Genomic DNA, 24,046 nt, shown 5'->3' with positions numbered 1-24,046 from the left:
CTGAGTTAAAGAGAGAACATGCCTCACATAGAAATGATGGGTGGGGGAAAAAATTAAATTACAATTTCTACTGGAATGAAAGACAACCCCCATATACATATATTGTTTGATACCTCACCAAATGAACTGCAATAAATATTATGTTATATCACTCCATGACTTGAATAAATAAATTACAGTAACAACCATATGTTTCCAAGAGAACCTCAAATTTCCATCAGAATTTAGATATTCATCTAACAATTACACATACTAGGTTACAAAGAAGGATCACAATTGGGAAGTTTAAATCCCACAAGAAGTATCAATAATACTATCAGTCAGCTAATTTCCATGAAGCAATCCCAAAAAGAAGAAAAAAAATGACAATGGCAAAAAAGATAAAAAGCTAAAAACTAAAACTAGTGAAATATCTAACGCAGTTAGTCTAATGTGAGAATTATACAATACCAAACCATCAACTACTCTTTGTCGCTATTCATGTTGCTCTTCATTTTGTAGCATTTGCAGAGAAGAAAAGAAGCAACAATTGAAGGATGTGACAAAAGAAAGGAGTGGGTTGTGGCCAATTTGCCTGTTTTAAGACATCAATTCTTCTGAGAGGGATGATGAATTGGTGCTGATCTTCATGCCTTTGCCGTAAGCAGCAATGAGTAGTGCCTCAGCTCGACCTGCAAGTGCCAGATCCACAGAACATAAAAAGCTATAGAGGACGTAAGTAGTTAGTGTGAACAACACAGGCACAAATAACTCTTTTGCTGAACCAAACGTATCATTTGTTTACCATAAGAAACGATCATTACCCCATGCTGATCTAACCCGGAACAAAACTATACTTCCACTTTTTTTTTTTGTGGCTTCACAGCCCCAGCTTTTAAACCATTGTACAGATAAACTAAAAAACACCAAGATAAGCTGCTATTAGAAAATTAAAATAAAAATAAAAATCATGTAGCCTACAGTTTGATGGTGATATATGACCCCTTGCCTGTTTTTCAAAACAATGGCAGAATAGGTTGAGGGAATGAATTGCTTGGCTTGCAAATGTGTGCACTGTAGGGGTTTGTGGCTCCTTCAGAGAAAGTGAACTTCCCTCAAACTAGGGTGTTCTGATCCCCAAGCTTTGTTTTCTGTCTTAAGTTTAAACTGTTGAATTCAAAGAACTAAAAGAGGGAGGTGTTCAACAATTTAGACATCCAATTACGACTGTGGAAAAGACATCGCTCTAGTCAGCTATTGCCTTAAAACTGAGCCGAAGCAAGTCAATTTGAAATGTAAATTCGGGAAATTGGCACTGGAGAATACTGATCTTTCAGATCGCTTTCCATTCGTACAATAGTGTATTACAGGGTATTAAGAACACAATGGAATTCAAAGGCGAGTGCAGGAGAATCAAATGAACAAGGAAATAATTCGTTCTTTCCAGGGTTTAAGAACCAGAAAGAAGATGAGGATTGCCTGGCATAGAATTCATCCATACTGATGTCTCATTATGTGGATGGAGAAATTGTTCTGCACAAAGAGGCCGCAACTTGACATAAGTGATGACGCCACCTATCAACGATGTTGCAACATCATTACAATCGATCCAATGAGGATGTTGGACTGATGCTGGTGGGCTGACAAACTTACTTTGCATTGGAGGAAAGTATCTGAAGCTAGATGAATAACGCTACATTGTCAAATATATGTATGACAACATTTCTCTATCAAAGATGGAAGACCTTCAGTCCGGGCATGAAAAACTTTTGACCTCCAAATAAAGCATGACTACAGGAAAAAGAAGACAACTACCATTATGGTAGATGATATACAAAAAAAAACTTGGAAACCCATTTCCATTTTATTGGATAGAGGATGAGAACCACCTAGGAAGAATGGACACTCCAAAATGGATTTTGTGTCTGTGTCTGACACCGACATGATGCGTACAAATGTGTCCACCTGTCAAACACGCCACACCCTCTCCCTTCAAATCAAGTTATAAACAAAGACAGAGTGAAGGTGAATAAGAAGAGATGATGATGATAAACACCACTCAAATGTGACCATGATAATATAGGAAGCATAGACATGCATCCCAGGTGCCCACATGCAGTGGCGGAGCTAAAAATTCAAGGCAAAGGGGGCACATATTATTCACATCATTGAAAAGAAGGGGAAAAAAATCCCACAATAAACAACGAGATACTATTAAATTTATACATTTTTTTGAGGGTCTATTGTTGAGATTTAATATTACAATTATCGTGAAAATTACATTAATATAGCTTAGAAATCCACAATCAACAACCCAACTGAATTTATGATTAACAAATTCAACACTATTAATCAACTCAACAAAAAATCCCATTATGGAGAAAAACAATCAACTAAACAAATCCCATAATAAAAAATAAACGTTCAATTAATTCAATTCTTACCATTGACTTTCCAGTCCAGGGTATAAAAGAATGAACAAAAAAAATATAATAGAGCACTTTTAAAAATTTTAAAACGAATTTTACATTATTTAAGGAGGGGCACTATTATAATTTTATAAAGGACACAAAAGATATAAACTTCATATATAAGGGAAATAGTATAAACATGAAAAACTTAGGGGGGCATGTGACCCCCCCGGTACTATATTGGCTCTGCCGCTGCCCACGTGAGACTTGTTGGACAACAACATATGTTCACCCATGCATTCACACATCCTTCTATTTTATTTTTAATTTTTAATAATCTGGACACTTCTTGAGCATGCAATCTGCACGTGTTAAATTTTTAAGGTTTTGTCATACATGTCTAGGGTTTTGTGGAAGGTTTACCAAAAGATAAAATAAGAGGCAATCTAATAGAATAAAGCCCTGCCTCAAAATAACATTAGAAACAAAAATAGAATAGGAATACGAAGAATTAATAAGCACTACTCAAGTTTGGCAACGAGACAGTTTCAGCTAGCTGAGACGAGGTCGGTTATAACCACCCTAGTTCTTAAATGTGCCTTCATCTTTTCTAGATTCTATAGTTTCCTATCTGTGTATATGTTCTCTCTTTTGTAGATTCTATAGTTGTCCTTTGTTTTTGTTTTTTTTTTGTTTTGTTTTGACATATTTCACAGTTGTTAAATATACCCATTAGTCCTTGAGCATTTTATTTTTTGAAACCGTACACCCTATTAGTTTACTATCTATATATAAATACTTGGGACTTTCAAAATGGAAATTGGGGTATTTTGCTCCCAATTCTTTTCCAACATATAAATGACACTAATTAAGTTACTGTTAGAAATTCTAGTATCTGTATTCATGTTATGTCATATTTGTGTCATGTGTCTATATTGTGTTTACCAGAGAACAATCCCAAGTTATCAAAATATATATATATATATATAAATTCTAAGTTTCAAAAAGGCTGAAATTTTATGAAGTCCAAATATCAAATTTTAAATGCGTTGAAAAAGTAAAAATAAAAGTGTCTTCTCATGTTAGTACGTAAATGCCTATAAAGGTGCTAATTGGAAACTTGAAATGCAATTCAGCATATATCTATGCTATAGTTAAGTAGAACCAACTAAAGGCAGGAACAGCCCAGTGTGTTTTTAACTCCCGTGATGAGACAAAATAAATAAAAAACAAACTGTTGTCTCAATAATTTCTCTATAAAATTTTGCGAATTCAGTACACCTTGATTCAGAAAAAATAATTCAGCATTCCAAATGCCCTCCCCTTACTGAAATTTCCAACAATCTCATTTGCATATCCTTGGGTTGGTTCAAGGTATTATTGCTTTGCTTCTTACTTGAGAAGATCTTTTACTGTTAAGCTATATTTGCTAGCAAAAGAGCCTATACTATGTAGTTTCCTTCTGTCTTTATAGCAAACAGAAGTCATTAAAGAGAGCAAAAAGGAAATATGTATCTAGGAGAGTAATATACCATGATCTTTCTTCCTTTTCAACAGGGAACTCATAGATGGAAATAATGTGGATGCAGCTTCCCTGCTATCATCCTGCCAAATTTGGACATCTTTGATAAATTAAAGGATGCATATATAATTCTCATAAAATAGCATATAAGTTCTAAAAAAAAAATGAGTATGAATGATGGCAGTATTAGCATCTTCTTTTCAAGTATTTTGTTGTTGGGTTCGTAAACCCATCAACCTGTCATTTTTTGTTGAGTAGTGCCATTCCCATTTGTAAACACGTTGGAAGGTAGTAAGAATTCCATGGGCAACAATGAGAGTGGGTTGAATTGTGTTGGGACTCTTGGTGATAACTCATCTGTTCAGATTAATCCTGTCAAGTAGGATGGCAACAACTATTTGATTTGATCATACTCTTATAGCTTGGCAATCGTCTCTCGTAGCCAAACTAGGTGATTCAACATCTAGTGCATGACTAAACAAGTACATTAATCTTTAGAAGTACAAAGCAAAGTCTGGGTCCAATGATCATTAAGAAGCCTTTTTGATCCAAAGAAAAGTGTTCATGACAGTGTTTAGTGGTTATACGATATTTTAGTAATTTCATATTTGCTGAACATGGGTTGCGGGGTGGCTCATGGATTTTCTTTTGGGTCCAGTTATTAAGTGGATCATTTTTATGAGTTTTATTTGTTAGAATTTACCAATTTACTCCTCCACCTACCATCTCCACTAGCACCCACTTCACCTACCACCTCCACTACACTACACCTACTACCCAAACCCTCTCCTATATAATGCCACTCTGATTTGTAATACAACATATCAATACAACAATCTTGTAATACATCAATCAATAATATACATCAATATATTTTACATGGTATCAGAGCAAGGTTAACAACTTAGTAATTCCGCTTCACCGGCGGGCGGCAGCCTCGCCTTGGCCGCCCGCCGGACCTCTATACATACCTTCCATCCGCTGCCACGAAAACCCTTAACCCAGAAGCTACATCACCGAAGCCCATGTCTCTCTCTGCCATGAAATTTCAGGCACACCGTTCAAACCACTGAGATTCTCGCTCTGCAATTTCGCTTTGTTTCCGATGGGTAACGTTTTAAGGAAACTCAGCATGTGCGTCACCCGCGACGATGGAGTTCGCCGGAGAAAAGACATGTCCCTCGTCATCTCCGACCCCATCGCCGATCTGGGTCACTCCTTCTGCTACGTCAGACCCGACCCAACCCGTATCTCTTCCTCCAACGTCCACTCCGAAGACACCACCACCACTTTCCGCTCCATCTCCGGCGCCTCTGTTAGTGCCAACACTTCCACCCCTCTCCCCACAAATCATTAGAAAACAGAAACACAAAAAAAAAAAAAAAAAAAAAAAAAAAAAAAAGCAAACCAGCACCGCTACTCTCTGTTTTTTCAAAAGCAAAACTGTTTTCAATCTCTCTCCTCTCAACAATGGCAGCTAATCCCTCTTCTCTCTCATCGTCCCCTCACTGTTCTCTCCCACTCAACCGCTCTATCTCTCCCTGTTTTCATCGAACCTCGTTGAACCTTGCTTTCTTCAACAACGACCCTCCGAGTCCGAGGCTCGTTTCGGTTCGTGCCCAGAACCACAGTTCCGAATCTGGGTCGGGGCCCAAGATGGCCTCGCATTTGGATGGAACAGAAGCTTCGTCGTCTTCTTCGACCATTGATTTCCTCACATTGTGCCATCGTCTTAAGACCACAAAGCGGAAGGGATGGGTCACTCACGGAATAGAGAGTCCAAGTTCTGGTATTTTCTGAGGGAGCTTAAGAAGGTGACGCCAAGCAGCACTATTCAGTGTGGTATCACGGTACTCCTTGTACATGTGGTGATACCCAGATGTACCCTGAGATGGCTTCCCCCCACTCTCTCTCTCTCTTTCTTTTTCTTTTTCATTCCTTTGCTGTTCCCCACTCACGACCAAGCCAACCTGTAAATCTCCACCATCTTTTTTTTTCTTTTTTATTCTTTCCACTCAACTTTCTTTTTCTTTTTTTATTATTTTCCTTCAAAAGACTTTTGGCCAAGACATATCTGAGCCATTCCACCATCTTTTTTCTTTTTCATTCTTTCCACTCAACTTTTTTTTTTATTATTATTTTACTTCCTCTTTTGAAACAAACACAACTTGCTTTGTCCCCCTTCTTTTCCTTTCTTTTATTTTATTTAAACAAAAAAAAAAAAAAAAAAAAAACCAAAAAAAAAAAAAAAAAAAAAAATTACACATTTGCACAACACACCCTATTTTATTCATCTCCGGGATCGACCCCGATCACCATTTTACATAAAAAAAAAAAAAAAAAAAAAAAAAAAAAAAAAAAAACACATCCACAGGCACGATTTTTTCTTCTCTACTCTGCCGCCGGTCTCTTCTTCTTGCCTCCGTCCTGGCCGGCCCTTGACGGTGTTGCCTCCGTGCTTCCCACGCCACCGAGCACATTTACTCCCTGCTCCTCCACTGCAGCATATGGCGGCCCTCCAAATCGGAACATCACGGTGGCCTTCCGCTTCAACTCCTTGTTTTCTGCCTTTAGCACACTGATCTCTGCTCGCGCATCCTTATACATGCGTTGGAGCAGAGCCAGCTGGGAGTTTAAATGCTGCACCTCATTTGTTCTACTCTGCAGCCGGTTCGACAAATTTGTGACCGCCGTCATGCTTTCCACACATGCCTTCAAAGTATACTGATTGGCCTCCACATCCGACAGCCCTGCCATTCTTTGCTCCACAGACCGCATCGGAAAGTTCAACGGAGTATACCCAGCGGTGTTTGGTTGAGGTTCACTGGCCACCGCACCCGTTCTCTCTCCTGTGGACTCGTTGAGGTCGGGAAAGAGGGTGAGCAGCCCGCGGGAAGACGAAGCCATTTTTTCTGGGCAACAGAGTGTTATAGAGAGTGTTACAGAGTTTCTTCTCAGCAAAACCTCTCTTTCTAAGCAGAACGAAGAATTTTTCAGAGATTTCTCTCAGTTTTTCTGTCTCAGTTTCTGCCTCCTCCGCTTCGGTTTATAAAGACCATGACACAGAGGCAGCCACGCGCATCGCGCGCCTTTTGACGCCGACAACCTGGCACGCCTTTTCATGGCACGCCTTTTGATGGCACGCCTTTTCATGACACGCCTTTTGATGGCACGCCTTTTGAGGGTGCCCCTTTTACAACGGTCCGACATGACCCCATAAACTGTCCCGACATTTGATTCCGGTTAGCCTTCTTCAACGGTCCGACATGACCCTATAAACTGTCCCGACATTTGATTCCGGTTAGCATCTTCAACGGTCCGACATGACCCCATAAACTGTCCCGACATTGATCCCGGTTAGAATCTTCAACGGTCCGACATGACCCTATAAACTGTCCCGACATTTGATTCCGGTTAGCTTTTTCAACGGTCCGACATGACCCTATAAACTGTCCCGACATTGATTCCGGTTAGCATACAGTGTCCTCTACACCGTTATGACACCCCCATACAGTGTCCTCTACACCGTTATGACACCACCATCCAGTGTCCTCTACCACGTTATGGCACCACCTTTCAGAGTCTTCACCGACGGTCTGACACGACCATACAGTGTCCCCTATCTTTTTTTTATTTTTATGTATTTTCTTGTTTTGTTCCTCTCTTCAAACTCAAGTTGGTTAGTTTCTATCCTCCTTGAGTTTGCGGGGGGCTGTTAGAATTTACCAATTTACTCCTCCACCTACCATCTCCACTAGCACCCACTTCACCTACCACCTCCACTACACTACACCTACTACCCAAACCCTCTCCTATATAATGCCACTCTGATTTGTAATACAACATATCAATACAACAATCTTGTAATACATCAATCAATAATATACATCAATATATTTTACATTATTATATCCAGAATAGTGTTAGTGGTAAAAAGATCGAAGTTTCTTATTTTGATTTCATATCATAGTTGGAGTAGAATTAGAAGTTATAGCTATAGTTAGTCTAGAATACTTGTAGTTACTAAATATTCTTAACTTCTGGATCTAGTCCTTGTAGAAATAGTAGTCTTTAGCCTATAAAAATTCTTTTCTCCATCTTTATTATCTATGCTAGTATAAAAATTGCCATAGATTTTGCACATCTGTAGCTGTATATTGCAACCTCCATGATAATCCTAAGACCTGAAGATGGGAGGAAGAGGCTGAGTAGTATACTACAACTGTTGATTGGAACATTTTCAGCTTAGAGTACCAAAGCCATATTAAAGCAACCACTACAAGCTCATGCATTTTTAAACCCTTGACATGTAAGTTTTGGGTCAAACAGGCGAAGGCTACTCAGCTTCTTCCATTAGGATTCTCATTCTTGAACATGTGTGGACTGCCTTATGGTAATTAAAGGCTTAAAAAACACAAGTTAGATCACAGTGAACCCTATATCTGCAGTAAATTTTTAAAAATGAGTTTGATATCGTAAGGAATATATTCTTATTGTCTAGTGAAAAACAATGAATGAAACTTTACAATAATTAAACTTAATCTTAGTGCAAGTTTCTTCAGAATTTTAATGAAGGGAATTTCAAAGTAAACAAATATTTATGTATACTCACATTATTACATATATAACCTAAATGAAAGGTGAGACATGCTTATGCCACTTTGTGAAGCATCAAGCGCACCTTACTTGAGCGGTTTCCGGAGAGTTTGAGCTCATTCTTCCATACAGAAGATGGCACTGGAACAACAGAAAACCCTGATGCAACTAAGATCCCAATCCACAGTCCATATCCAAATCCTCCACCCCACCATCCCTTCATTGCAAAAGAAAATAATATGCATCATTGATGGTGAAAATTTTGTTGGCAAACACAAGAAGCCAAAGGGTTCTATGTTCAGAATGTACGACAGCCCAAAAGAACAAACAGAGATTAGGTAGGATCCTTCTGCCGCGAAGACACCATAGAAAGTACTTGCACAAAATTTGGTCCTGTTTGGATTTGTTTGTGTTCTTAATTTCCCTATTTGATGTTTTCAAAATGTTTAAAGACTAACAGTTGTTAAACAATATTCAGAAGATGACAGTGTCATTTTGAAACAACAATCAGAACATGTTCCAATTAGAAAACAAAACCTAGAAACAAGTTTCACATCAGTGGTCATAAAAAGTGAAGATAACAAAGGGTGTCCATAACTGAGTCACACGCACACACACGTACATATGCAGAATGTGCGCACAATATCTCATGGGGACAGACTTGAGAGACGCTTGGGAAGTAATTAAGTCTTGAACAGATAACAAATAAGAAATGTGGATAGTTCTCCATCCCAAATCTAATATTAATTTTAAAGTGCCAAAGTGAAAAGGTAGCTGCCATATCAGTAAATCTATAGAAGCAAGAATGAAAAGCACATAACAATTTTTTCCCTTGATATATGGAAAAAGCACACCATTTTAACCAGATTCAAATTCAAGTTGGATCACTGAGAAAGTGGCCCAAGGCCATGAGCAATTTAAAAACAGCATGCTGAAAGAACATTTATTTGCTGATACATGCATTCATTGGCATAAGAAAAAATGCTCAAAAAAAAATCAATCCATGTACTAAAAAATATTGAATAGTCGTTAGAAACTTCTAATTGTGAAGGATCAAATGCTCATGAGCATATGAAAAAATCATATACGTAAAAAAATGTTTTGGAAATAAACTAACAGACATAACATACATGACATCAATGCCATGCAAGGTCTGAAAAGAGAAAGAATCAAAATATCAGCATTATCATAACAATAGTGATGACAACAACAAAGACCAACTGCTGTGCAGCAGTATTAATTCCTAATGCAACACAAATAATTAGCATTTCTATCGATTAGGAATTTTTGCTAACCTGTTTACCATCTTGAGGAAAAGGTATTGATTGCTCTACATATGCAGTAGTCCCTGAATTAAGAAAATCTCAATTCAGTATAGATATCTTTCAGCATGGAATGCAGTTGAAGAATAGTACATGATAACAATTATCTTGGAACCATAACAGAATTAACAATATAATTGAAGAACAATACATGATATAACTGTACATGGTCTTGGATAGAGCTCAACCCCAAAAACTAGTTATTAGGGTGAGGGTGCCCTCACGCTTATATGCTTAACATTACTTTAGGGGGTGCTTAGGGAGACGGATTTTTGGCTTTTTGGGCTAAAATAACAATAAAAGACAAAATATGCTAAAATAGCCAATAAGCAAAATGTCACATCAAACCCATAACCATTTCACTTTTTCTCTCACAAACATCACATCCAATAACAAAAAAATCCAACCCTCTTTTCAAACACAACTATTTTAACCTATTAAAATAGCCAAAAATTAAAATAACTTACTAAAATAGCCAACTTCCCAAATGGGGCCTTAGTATTCAGGTGATGTGGGACTTCGCTTCACACGCTCCCTCATGCTCAGTGTGCTCACTCGGCAGCACCTATGGCTTGAGGCCAAGGGCATGCACCCTACCCATCCGTGAGTACACCGGCTCTGATACCATGTAATACGGTATACCCAAGAATGTATCTTATATTGAATAGATTATTAGAGAATGACTTACACACTTAAATAAGAAACGCAAGAAACCCTAAAGGCCTAATTACAAAGTAGTAAGACTAAACTACCCTCACATACTAAATAAGATAAAACATAATATCTCACAATAACAATACATTTATATCATTTAGCATGACTATCGTGGTCAATGAATCAAGAAAATCTCAACTCAGTTTAGGTATCTTTTATGTAGTTGAAGAACAATACATAATAAAACAATTATCTAGGAAACCACAACAATAATGCTTGTAATAAAAGATTTGAATTAAAAATCAACAAAGGATAACATTTTCTCAGATTGATGAGGCTTTTAGAATCTCTTGCAAGTAGACAATGCTGTCTTTGAAAGTTTCAAAGAGCTTATTTGAAGTTGTATGTTTGGTACTCCTTTATGCCTCTATAGGAAGTTGTTTTGAGCTAAGTAAGCTACTTGTTGTGATGCTCATTTGACGATTATGTCCAAGGGAGGGAAGGAAGGAAGAAAGAAGTTCAATGTTAGAATTCCTTCTCTCAAGTGTTCTTGTCTATGGGATGCATAGTATTAGTCACTCTTGTCATTTTGTCACATTCCTTAGCCTTGCTTTGGAAGACATCCTTTGCCAACCTATTGGTCTCATCCCAACAACATGAGTACTTTTCTGCACAAGTATGTAGGTCAGAGGTGAAGTGGCTTGGGAAAATGGGGAACTATCTAAGCTTTAGCAAGAGGATATGGGAACTTGATGGGGGTTGTCATCTTTGCACATGTGGTTGTTTAGCAAAGGTTGCAGCTTCAATGAATTCAAAGAAGGATGAGTTGTAAGATTCATTTTTCGAGCAAGGAAATGCAGCACATGTTCCTCATCTATGGCTGTACGTGAGAACTGTCATTCCATCCCAAGTGGTGTTAAATACCAAAACTTTGTGACAAGATTCCTAAAGGGGGAGTTCTGACGTAGTAAAATAATATCTTTTGTTAAAATCCACCTACTCTCCACCTACTTCACCCACTTAAACCTACTCCACTAAACCTAACCCACTACACCACTACCACCTCACCTACTCCACTAAACCTAACCCACTACACCACTACCACCTCACCTACTCCACTAAACCTAACCCACTACACCACTACCACCTCCACTTCACCTACTCCTTACCTACTACACACTCACCCTCTTCTATATATAGGAATCATGAATCATTGTAATAGAAATCAATATATCAATCAATAATAATACATACAATTTATTCTCTCTCTTTCTCTATACATTATTTCTTACATGGTATCAGAGCGGGTTTAAAACCTAGTATTTTCGCTTCCCCGGCGGGCGGCAACCTCACCTTAGCCGCCCGCCGGACCTCAACCTATTCCGCTGATAAAATCAACAAAGATTTGTGCAACTGTAGTCATGTGTGAGGCTGATGGAGAAGAATTCTTCACCTCATATGACGAGACAGTCTGGAACTGGAAACACTGCAACATTCTGCTCTGGAATTCTGCAGCAGCTAGATTATAGCTTGGTTGAGTGCCAAGCTTTGGTTCTTCCACCCACTCTTGAACTTGCCCAGCAAAGTGTGAAGGTTCATGCTTGTGTTGGAGGGACTAGTGTGCGCGAAGATCAGCGCATTCTCTCCAGTGGGGTTCATGTTGTTGTTGGTACTCCTGGTCGTGTGTTTGACATGTTGCGGAGACAATCACTTCGCCCTGTTTACATCAAAATGTTTGTCTTGGATGAAGCTGATGAAATGCTGTCACGAGGTTTTTAAAAATCAGATCTATGATATTTTCCAGTTGTTGCCACCCAAAATCCAGGTTGGGGTGTTCTCAGTTGCTGCCACCCAAAATCCAGGTTGGGGTGTTCTCTGCCACAATGCCACCAGAGGCTCTTGAAATCACCAGGAAATTCATGAATAAGCCTGGAAAGAGAAAAAGCTCATGCTAGGATTTGCGAAGTGATTCGCTGCAGGAATTTTGGCTTTGGATGAAACCCTTACCATACTCCACTCATTCTCTCCAACTGTTCTAACTTTTTATTTTTATTATTATTATTATTATATCAAATAATCAATGCACTCATGTTCCCCACTAACAGTGTCCACTTTTGACCCAAACCATTTTCAATCCATCATTTCTCCTTCACCTTTTGCACCCCACTCACCGACTCTCTCTCCACTTTATCACATGGGTTTGTCCCTCTCTCTCCTCGATTTGATTTCAAAAATCACTTATTTTTATTTATTTTTTCCAAGTCACTTTTCCTCTTTTTTAAATACCCCACTTTATTTTGAAACAATCGCACTGATGTTTTTCATATAATCCATCTATAAATATTTTTTATCTATTTTCTTTCTCCCTTGTTTTCTTTCATTTTATTTTTATTTTTTCAACAAAACACTCCCAAAACAAAAAAAAAAAAAAACAACAACAACAACATTTTACAAACTTGTCATTTCTTCATGCCGGGGATCAACCCCGATCAGCATTTTACACCATAAAAAAAAAAAAATAAATAAAATAAAAATAAAAAAACACAAAACAAAACAAAACACAACCAACACAAATCGGAACAGTGGGATTTTTCTTCTCGCCTATTCCGCCGGTCTTTTCTTCTTGCCACCGTCTTGGGCGGCCCTTGCCGGTGTTGCCTCCGTGTTTCCCACTCCACTGGGCATGATCAGTACTCCCTGCTCCTCCACTGCAGCATATGGCGGCCCTCCAAATCGGAACATAAAACTGGCCTTCCGCTTCAGCTCCTTGTTTTCCGCCTTTAGCACACTTATCTCTGCTCGCGCATCCTTATACATGCGTTGGAGCAGAGCCAGTTGGGCGTTTAACTGCTGCACCTCATTTGTCCTACTCTGCAGCCGGTTCGACAAATTTGTAACCGCAGTCATGGTTTCCACACATGACTTCAAGGTATACTGATTGGCCTCCACATCCGACTGCACCGCCATTTTTTGCTCCACCGACCGCATCGGAAAGTTCAATGGAGCAAAACCAGAGGTGTTTGGTTGAGGTTCACTGGCCACCGCACCAGTTATTTCTCTTGTGGGCTCGTTCAGTTCTGGAAAGAGCGTGAGCAGGTTCTGGGTAGCTGGACGGGAAGAAGAGGCCATGTTTTTGGGTTGCTAAGTGTTTCCGCGAAATAGCAATTTCAGACTGGTAATGTTCGGAAGGGTTGGTGACAGAATGGCAACAAAGTGTTCCACAGTTTCTCTCTCCGCAGAGGCAGAGTTTTTTTCAGCGAAGGGTTGGTTTCAGAGGTTTCAGAATGGTATGCCTCAGCCTCAGCCTTCGTCTTGGTTAAATAGCCGAGGCAGCCACGCGTATCGCGCGCCTCTTGCCGCCCGACAAACTGGCACGCCTTTTCATGGCCCATCTTTTGACAAAGTGGACACGCCTTTTGATGGCACGCCTTTTGATAAATTGGGCACGCCTTTTGATGGCACGCCTTTTGACAAAATTGGGCACACCTTTTGAGGGTGCAACTTTTTAAGGGTCCGACAAGACTCTGTAAACTGTCCCGACATAGATTCCGGTTAGTTTCTACAAGGGTCCGACAAGACTCTGTAAACTGTCCCGACATAGATTCCGGTTAGTTTCTACAAGGGTCCGACAAGACTCTGTAAACTGTCCCGACATTGATTCCGGTTAGTTTCTACAAGGGTCCAGCAAGACTCCATAAACTGTCACAACAACTGTCACAACAGTGTCTGCTACAACGGTCCGACATGACCCCATAAACTGTCTTCTACAACGGTCCGACATGACCCCATAAACTGTCTTCTACACCGTTATGACACCACCATACAGTGTCCTCTACACCGTTATGACACCACATCCAGTGTCCTCTACCACGTTATGACACCACCTTTCAGTGTCTTCACCAACGGTCTGACACAACCATACAGTGTCTCCTATCTTTTTTTATTTTTATGTATTTTCTTGTTTTGTTACTCTCTCCAAACTCAAGTTGGTTAGTTTCTCTCCCCCTTGAGTTTGCGGGGGGCTGTTAAAATCCACCTACTCTCCACCTACTTCACCCACTTAAACCTACTCCACTAAACCTAACCCACTACACCACTACCACCTCACCTACTCCACTAAACCTAACCCACTACACCACTACCACCTCCACTTCACCTACTCCTTACCTACTACACACTCACCCTCTTCTATATATAGGAATCATGAATCATTGTAATAGAAATCAATATATGAATCAATAATAATACATACAATTTATTCTCTCTCTTTCTCTATACATTATTTCTTACATCTTTAAATACAAGTGTCATTAGTTGGTTAAGTGTCAATTGTGGTTGTCAGTGGTCTTAGTCTATAAATAGATGATGTAAGGGTCATAGTACTTAATTTTAATTGAAGATTGTAAAATATTGACTAGAGCTAAGTGCTCTGGTTTTCTCTCTAACCATTGGGGTTATCCCTAGGTTGGGTTTTTTTCTTCTCTATCTAGATTTGATATTTTTGGCCGTTGATATAGTCAAGTGGAGAAGAAGGATTTATATAGCCGACCCTATTTGGTAGGACTTAAGGCCTGGTTTAGTTTGGTTTGGCTTATCAAGATTCGATATTTTGGTTGAGATAAGAAGAAAAAAGGAGAGAAAGGGGGAGAGAGAGAGTGGCAAATATTATAACGTACCAACGGGAGCATCAAAACTCTTAAGCAACTGGACAATGGATTTAGCATCTAAACGTCGTCGGATCCTTTTGCCCACCAATACTTTTAAGTGAGGAGAATCAAATACCTACAAGATGAGAGAAAATATTATAAAAATTAACTAATGAACTAGATTGTTTTATCAAGAAAGAAATACCATTCTAAACAAGATAATGGAACTTATGGAAGTCTTGAAGGAAATCCTAAGTTGAAAGAAAGAAGTCAAGTTTTCAATTTCTAAAATAGTCCTCATACAAAATAAGGTCAGAACCAGTACACAAGGCTCCCCCACTTATAGCACGATTTGGGAGAAATAGTAGGTAGGCAACCTTACCCTCGTTTTTTTGTAAATACGTTGATTCCTGTGACTCAAACCTACTCCACAACGCTAGGAGCAGATAGTACTTGTCATCATGCCCTATGTTACTTGGACTTGGGTATGGGTGCATATCTAGAGGTCGGATCCATTGAATTACAAATTTAAGGATATGCAAACTCAGCAAAAATGGTCATATTTTTATATTTTTAATATGTTATGTGAGATAAAATAGTGCTATATGTAACATAGTGTCAAAATGGCAATTTACTCATTTTATAGCAATTATACAACAATATATACATATAATGATTTTTATAAAAAGTCTCATGGAAAGTATCATAAACATATCCCATGCCTTGGTCCAAGTGTCGGGTGTCCAACATGGGTATTTGATTTATTTTGAAGAGTCTATGTAACATAGATCATGTCTGTCACAACATGTAAAATACTCATTCCCCTTAATTTATGAACTTAAACAACAATTCCACATGCAAAATATTAAGGTTATCATGTAGTTATAGAAAGAACGAACTACAAAAGGTGATGGAGTTATGGTGGGTTCAAATTGAACAATAGCTAAAGCGAAACAAGGGTATTCGTCCATGTGCTAGCTTTTCTATTCAAGAAAGATATCATCTCAGTTACAAAAAGTTCCACGAACTAGGGTAATCTAGAAGTACGGGTGCGGATACGTTATGGGTACACTGATAAAACCAAAAAAAAAAAGAAAAAGTAGATTGCAAGTACGGTCCGGTATGTCAATAAAAATATATATTTTTATAATTTATACTAATACATGATATAAAATAATTAAAAAAAGAATTGTAAAAAAGAATTAAAGTATTTTTGCAACGGTCAAAAAAAAGAAGTTTAAGTATTTTTTTAATATGTAAAAATACCTTATATTTTGAAAGTTTTAAAAAATAGGCACGATATAAGAATTCTAGTATTTAAAAAAAAAAAATTACATTTATGCACCAAAGCACCCATAAAAGTATCCGTATTGTACTTGTCCCGTACCGGAGTTATACCCATAACATACCTAAAGTATTTTGCATATCAGACATGTATCGCGCGTACCCGTTACGCGTACTTGTATCACGTAAGTACCCAGTACTTGTACAACAATAGTTTTGGATTAACCATGCTTCATAGAGGTAATATAGTGATCTTGCTTTCTTCAATTTTAGTGCTAGGTCGACAACTCCAACAAGGGAGGTCTACGTCATTTTAAAACCAAATAGGAAGTTTTTTGTATGTAAGCCAAACCTCAAGGCAATATTACCACAGATACAATAAAAATTGACTTCTGAAATTTTTATATATATATACATGCATGTGTGATGTGTACATATATGTAAAGTAGCACAATGGTGGTTACTTTGCACCATAGCCTAAGTTGGTTACCTTTCACATATAAGCCCCGTTTGGTAAAAACTTATTTGTAGCTTAAAGCCACTTATAGCTTAAAATAAGTTCTTTTAGAGTGTTTGGTAAAAATTATTTCACCAACTTATAGCTTAAATAAAGCTAATTTTCAACTTATTTTCTAAGTGGGTCTTCAGGTGCTTAACAAGATAGCTTAAGCGCGCAGCTGTTATACAGGGTGCTAAAATGACTTAAATGCCCCTCCTAATCTCCATTATTTATGAAAATGCCACTATATATACACCACATCTCAACACTGTTCACGAACCAGAGAGAGAAGCATGCGATTTCCGGCGATGTCTGGCGATTTCCGGCGACGTGCCGCTCGCTCCGGCGATGAAACAAAGATCTCTCTCTACTCTCTCTCCCCCTCGCTCTCTCTGTCTCTCTCTCTCTCTCTCTGCGCTACATCCATGGCGCCGGTCGATCTCGGGTTCGTCGCCATCGCGATCGCGATCGCGAAGCTCTATCTGTCTGAACCAACGCCGTCGTCGATCGATCTGAACCAAGCTTCGTCGTCGCGATCTGAACCAACGTCGTCATCGATTGATTTGAACCAAGCTCCGTCGTCGATCTAAACCAACGCCGTTGCGATCTGAACCGTTGCCAGTCGTCGCCCCTGTGCTTTTGAAACCCTAGAAAAAAAATTGAAATAAACTGAAAAAAAAAGAAGAAAAATATCAATATTAATATTAATTAAAAAAGAAAAAAAAATACTTTTTCAAAATTAATAAAAACAGAATTAATAGTTAATATGAAAAAAAAATTTAAAAATTACTTTTCAGAATTAATATTTAACACAATTTATTAGAATTAATATTTACTTTTCATAATTAAAAAAATTACTTTTGAGAATTAATATTTGGGGGATGCACCAATAAATCCCAAATTAATAATTTATGCACTGTTTAGTCCTAAAAGTTTTCTTATAGACTGAAAGGTCCCATTACAATGTTAATAACATTAGATACAATGTTAATAACATCAGAGTCATGTTACAAACATTGGATTTCAAACATCTAATGTTCATCAAATTTCAATAATGTTTGAAAATATAGGATGAAAAACATCTAATGTTCATCAGATTTCAATAAATTTTGAAATTATAGAATGAAACATCAGATCATTTACATCATTCACATCATGTTGATATAAAAATGGGACTAAATGGAGCATAAGAAAACTTTTAGGACTAAATGGTTCAACGTTTCAAAAACTAGGACTTATGGGTAAATTTTCCTTAATATTTACTAAAAATGAAATATTACTAAAAATAATTAAAATGAATAATAATAAAGAATAATAATAATATGAAAAATAATAATTAATAATAATTGATGGACAAAATGATACTAATTTTAATATTTACAACAATTTATTTCAATTAATATTTACTTTTCATAATTAATATTTACTAAAAATGAAATATTACTAAAAATAATTAAAATGAATAATAATAAAGAACAATAATATTATGAAAAATAATAATAATAATAATAATTGATGGACAAAATGATACTAATTTTAATATTTACAACAATTTATTTCACTTAATATTTACTTTTGAGAATTAATATTTACTAAAAATGAAATATTACTAAAAATAATTAAAATGAATAATAATAAAGAATAATAAAATAAAATAAAATGAAAAAGAATATTCATGTTAATAAAATAAAAAAGAAAAAAATTAAAAAAGAAAAGAAAAAGAAAAAGAAAAAGAAAAAAAAAAAAGAAAAAAGAAAAAAATGTATTTTAAATGAAATCACAAATTTTATATCTAATAAGGGCAAAAATGACAATTATACAGAAAAAAGCTATTTTACAGCTTATTTACCAAACACTACTTTGCTGCTTAAATCCATAATCTCACAGCTGCACCAAACAGGTTACCAACTTATGTTCACAGCTATAAGTTATAATCTGTTAAACTATAATCTATAATTACTTTCCCACAGTTCTACCAAACAGGCCCATACTGTCGAATTTTGGTCCAATGGCTAAGGTATGTGAAATACTAAAATCTAATTAAAAAAATAACTAGATTTTACCCAAGGTAAAAAAAAAAAAAAAAAAAAAAAAAAAAAAAAAATTTATTTAATTTAATTCTATTGGGGACGGAAGAGGCAACCATATGCAGATTGAATCAAGATAAAGTAGTGTTAGTTTGTATTTCATTACAATGAAATTTACTGTTCAACCACCCACATGAGGGTTGATGTGCATCTAAAACAACATCCTGAGGATTATTTTATGCTGTTTTGGACAAAAAAATACATCAAAGTGAAACAAAACACACACACAATACAGTGAAGCAGCCCACTAGCGCAGGAGGAGATGCCAAAAAAGCTTCTTCATTCACTGTTAAGTTATGAACTGGCCTTACTACAGCTCTATTGCATTTTCAGTATTACTTCTGTTGCAATATGGCAGATAATTGGGAGTAGGAAAAGAGGAGAGGGATATCAGAGTAACTCTGAAGCTATCATGGCCTTTTGTGCTTATGTTGAATGTCTTCCTTTCATAACATTCATCAATGGTTGAATTACAAGCCTTCTATACATAATCAGTATAATCTTGTGGGCTTCACAAAATTAACTAATTACGACTGTGATGAATGATTACATAAGTTAATGTTTAGGTTTTTTCTAAACTAGATAGTTGATGAAAAGAACTTGCAAATAAAAATACTAGGGAGATCTTTGAATGCACCAAAAAACTTGTTTGTCTAATTTCCTTCATTACCTTCTTAACTATTATTTCCCCTATAAGTAAATAAGTAAAATCAAGATAACTTTAATTTAAGATTTTAGCATCTCACACACCTAAGCTATTGGAAAGAAATATGATGGCATGTGTAAAAGGTAAGCACCAAGGGTGTGGTGCAAAGTAAACACTATCCTACTACTATGTATATTTAAATGTATAAGAGCCTCCAAGTTTGTAATGTAGTAATTAGGCTAAGCTATAGGGTAATTCTAGGTTTCACAACATTCACTAATCAAAAAATGTGAAGAATCAATAATCAGCTAAGCAACCAACAAGGCCCTCATACGACCATGGGTGGAGCTAAGATATCATTATTTTGTGTGTGTGTGGTGATAGTTGTTGGGGGGGGGGGGGGGGGGGGGGGGGGTGCGCGGGCAAAAGTTAAGGCATTAGACTAGTTCAAGCGGTCAGTCATGACAAGTTTAAACAACTTAAATAATTATTAAAATCAATAAATCACAATCAATAATTATTAAACAACTTCAATGATGCCACTAGAAATATGTAAATCAAAAGGTGTTTAAAAATAGGCTATTTTAGTTGACTTTTTGCCTTTCACGAAAAGACATGTAAAAAAATAGAGAGAATGATGCGATTGGGTGTTTTGGCTTATTGGCTATTTTAGCCCCATCCCAATTTGCCAAATGAAGCTGTAATATCACACAATTCAGATAATACATGAATGGTATTGAATTACATATGACACTGTGTAAAACGAAAATACCGTGTACTCTTTTGAAACTACACCATAATGATTCATAATAAAACCATAATAGTTCTTAACTTTTCTCACCACAATAGTTCGTAACATGCCAATGTTCATAACATAATCACAATGGGAAAGAGAAATAATTATTATCGTAAGAAAAATATGCTTTGAGGATGCTATGTGTATTTAAATATACTATGCAGGTAGAAAATATAAGAAGTTTGGGGAGAGGGGAGCGGTAAATATAATTCAATTATACAAACTTCTTTAAACTTGTACACAATATATAAGGTTTTGTGGATCTTACTAGGAGCATGACATGAAGTGGAGTGGGAGTGAGACCTGCTCAAGGACTCTACAATCAATGAAGGAAGGAGATAGACATAAAAACTGAATAAATAGACCAAAAAGCATAGAAGCGAGAACCTGATGTGAAAGTATAAGTAAGAAATCAGACCCTAAAATATCTTCATTATCATACATTCCCAAGAACCCATTAACTGAAAAAATATCTCTAACTCATCCTCATCATGCAACCAAAGGACCCAAGCCCCGGTGTACCAACTTTGAATTTTTTTCTCATAGGACAAATATATAGTGTAAGTGGTGACCACTGAATTCCAATGCTCAAAAGGTAGCAGGATAACATGATTTGCTGAATGTTATGCTATGGAAGAGTTGGCCTATGAAGAAGAACGACCTTGTTCCACGAAAAAGAAACTAGTTATTAGCTCTCCAAGAGGGACTGGTGCATTTAAAATGGAACTTGCATCCACTATCCACCAACAATTTGTTGAAGGATTTAGCTGAAAAGTATACAGATTTGCTTGAAAGCTACATGCTGACCTTCGCATTCAAGCACGTTGTTAAGCCTTATATCTCATAATGTTTCCAATTACATCTTCCTAGAAGCCGATCTCGCAGATCCTTTGCATCTAAGAAGCACGGACACAATGATACGGATGTGGACACGGGGATTTCAAAAAAATGGGGACACAGACATGGTGGGGGCACGACAATAAAATATATTTTCATATATTTTTATTTGCTATCTAGAATACTATTACATCCACAACCAATCAATATTAGCAAAAACAAACTCTAATTCTATTTTTTTTTTAATTTTAAAAACACTTTTAAATTAACACTTACAGTTTATATCTTTTTTGATGGATGATCTATTAAGTATTTAAATCTAAGAAAAAAATAATAAACATTCAACATTCAACATTCATTAAAAACATTAAATAAAATAGGGAAAAAAGACAATTTGGCATGTCCCTAGTATGTCCCCGGCAGTGTCCCTGATGTGTCCCCTAAAAATAAATAAATTAAATAAGGGGACATGCCATGTGGTGTGTCCCATACGTGTCCCCGAAATGTCCGTGTGTCCGACACAGATACGGCACTTGTTTTGAAGTGTCAGTGCTTCATAGCTTTGCATTATAAACCATACAAGCCAAAAATGGTAAAAAGAGAGAGACTGAAGCATTGCCATCTAGAATGATGTGGAAGTGGAATTTTTAAAATTATGTGCCACAAATGTTGGGTGTTTTGGTTTGAAATGAAGGAACCACAAGCAACCACGTCATTCTATATGTGAATTTATGTACAAAAATTTGGTTTGAATAACATTACTTTTAGATAATATGGCAAATCCCCATGAGCTGTTGCTTCCTTTCCCAAGTTTTTGAGGCCATTTGCTTAAAAAGCTTTCTTGATATGGGCTTAACAAATGTGGTGACTCCATGTTATGTTCCATTCACTCATTCACTCTCTTCCAAAAAAACAGATCTTAAACAAGTTTCTCAGGGACAGTATGGCTGATAATCCCAAAACACTAATAATAAGGTGAGAAAACACAATCCAAATATTGCTGAATTCAGATATTACTGACTTCGAATCACACTACACTTCTTCCCAGTCATGAAAAGAAACATTGAAATAAACTTGAAGAACCTGGAATCTTATCAATCATTCACCAAGAAACTTGTTTCACCAAAAGATTCAATAGTTATAGTAGAAAAAATATAAAATCAAACCATGTCTCTCTTTAAGTCATGAAATGATTGATTATCAAATATCAAGACATAGCATGGAGTTGTTTAACAGTGAACTCGACAAATGTTATGCCAATCTCATTGAAGATTTTTTGACTGCACATAGAAACATATGTTCTTGCATTCATGATTATGAAGGTCCGTATACTTGCTACACTGATAATCTCCTCATTTCAATAATATTATGACTAGGGTTGTAAACGAATTGAGTCAAGCTGAGCGGACTAGTAGGTTAATGAAGCTTGACTTCAAAGCTTAATGAGTTTCAAAATATGTTCAAGCTTAGCTGTTTACCTTTCAAGCTGAGCTTGAGTAGTTCGTTTTTTATAGTGCATACAATCAAGTCGAGCCAAGTAGTAAATTGTTCAAGCTTATCTTGAAAACGTAACGAGTGTTAAAATGTATTTAAGCTTGACTTGTTCTGATGACGAGGCGATCTGAAGCAAGTTTTTAATGAGCTCAAAAACTTGATTCCTTTTACAGCCCTAATTACAATAATGTTAAAGAGTTGTGACAAACAAATAGCAATTCATTATCTGTTGTGATAGGGTGCATACTATATGCACCCTACCACAAAATGTGTAATTTCACCACAAAATTTCGTAACATCAGCTACAAAATGTGTAACCCCACCACAAATTGGCGTGACATTTCGTAACCAAGCAAAAAAATTTTGCAACATCAGCCACAAAATTTAAATTTTGGACATTTCGTTATGCCAATTTGTGGTAAAGTTACATATATTTTTGTGGTAGGGTGCATATGGTATCATAGGATTTCCCTATGTATATTTTCACGTTGGGTGGGTCTATGCATGTAACTCCTCGTGCCCATAAATGAATGCAGCAAGTCAACTCAAGCCAAACACATTGCAATGCACAAACAAACCTAATAATACAAACATAGGTAAAGAGAAGAAGCCATTGATTACCTGAGCAGAACAACCCAAATGATCAGTTTTCAAGAGAGCCAAGGCTCCGGAAACATCTGGGTCGATGCCAATTACCCAATTGGAGTCCGAATTAGATTGGCAAACATTGACAACTTCGCCATTGAGTGGAAAGAGGTTCTCAGGGAAGGGGCAAGAGAGAGAGTGCAACCAGTTCTCTTTCAGCTGAGCGTCAGAAACATTCGCCCTAACTTTTCCGTTGCTCGTCAATACACTCTTTCTGCGAGTTAGCTGCTGCTTGGTGCTTGTCGAATTTGGGGAGGATGAAGCACAGAAGCACCTCAGTTTAGCGGAAGTCAAGCCAATTGTTGCTCTGAATTTGCCGGAAATGGAGTTCATCAAATGGAGGTCTGTGGGTAGTGGTTGTCGCCGGATTTGGAGAGCTTCCATCAACATGGAGAGAGAGGGAGAGAGAGAGAGAGAGAGGGTTTATCGGTTCAAATTAGTGCCATGGTTGGTGCCATATTCCCTCCCTCTTTTTTCTTTTTCACATGTTTGGTTTTGTATTTGTCACCAAAAAAAATAATAATAATAAAAATAAAAATAAAATAAAATTTACAAAAAATAAAATAAAATAAATTTAAAAAATAAAAATAGAAAAGGTGTAAATTACACTGACACCCCTGATGTTTTT

At 36.9% G+C, this 24,046-nt stretch overlaps 1 protein-coding gene and 2 long non-coding RNA genes across 11 annotated transcripts; 1 reads left to right on the top strand and 2 right to left on the bottom strand.

Moving 5' to 3' along the window:
- Window positions 1-190: 190 nt before the first annotated feature.
- Window positions 191-23,907, bottom strand: LOC114304445 (Holliday junction resolvase MOC1, chloroplastic-like). Of its 9 annotated transcripts, none has more exons than XR_014357534.1 (6): window positions 23,395-23,887; window positions 15,161-15,266; window positions 9,804-9,856; window positions 8,525-8,725; window positions 3,923-3,995; window positions 191-671 (listed from the first exon to the last, which is right to left on the bottom strand). XR_014357534.1 is itself a non-coding variant. In XM_082910740.1 (6 exons), the coding sequence occupies exons 1-6, from the start codon at window positions 23,806-23,808 to the stop codon at window positions 627-629; spliced, it is 855 nt and encodes a 284-aa protein (XP_082766866.1). In that variant the 5' UTR covers window positions 23,809-23,906; the 3' UTR covers window positions 191-626. The 9 variants fall into 9 exon arrangements, 7 of the variants coding, with proteins under 7 accessions (XP_082766866.1, XP_082766865.1, XP_082766871.1 ...); XR_014357535.1 differs by having other exon boundaries at window positions 8,599-8,725; XM_082910740.1 differs by having other exon boundaries at window positions 191-703; window positions 8,594-8,725; window positions 23,395-23,906.
- On the bottom strand, window positions 11,463-11,692 carry LOC145814197 (uncharacterized). Its single transcript, XR_014357539.1, has 2 exons — window positions 11,632-11,692; window positions 11,463-11,589 (listed from the first exon to the last, which is right to left on the bottom strand). It is a non-coding gene; the product is annotated as an uncharacterized LOC145814197 (long non-coding RNA).
- On the top strand, window positions 12,186-12,586 carry LOC145814198 (uncharacterized). The gene is made up of 2 exons (XR_014357540.1): window positions 12,186-12,309; window positions 12,347-12,586. It is a non-coding gene; the product is annotated as an uncharacterized LOC145814198 (long non-coding RNA).
- Window positions 23,908-24,046: the final 139 nt, after the last annotated feature.

This window comes from Camellia sinensis, unplaced genomic scaffold (genome assembly GCF_055761805.1).
Source record: "Camellia sinensis isolate YWXY unplaced genomic scaffold, ASM5576180v1 Unanchor1, whole genome shotgun sequence".
In the NCBI taxonomy this organism is placed as follows: domain Eukaryota; kingdom Viridiplantae; phylum Streptophyta; class Magnoliopsida; order Ericales; family Theaceae; genus Camellia; species Camellia sinensis.
The sequence above is the reverse complement of the archived record's forward strand: the minus strand, read 5'-3'. Positions and strand labels throughout refer to the sequence as shown.

Bases quoted from the DNA above. Each gene is read 5' to 3' on its own strand.
- LOC114304445 (XM_082910739.1), bottom strand. From the start codon at position 23,808: ATGTTGATGGAAGCTCTCCAAATCCGGCGACAACCACTACCCACAGAC. The intron at 8,726-9,803 runs GTTAGCAAAAAT...TTTGCAATGAAG, and splicing joins TTCCTCAAGATGGTAAACAG to GGATGGTGGGGTGGAGGATT. The intron at 672-3,922 runs GTATATTACTCT...TGGCACTTGCAG, and splicing joins GAAAAGGAAGAAAGATCATG to GTCGAGCTGAGGCACTACTC.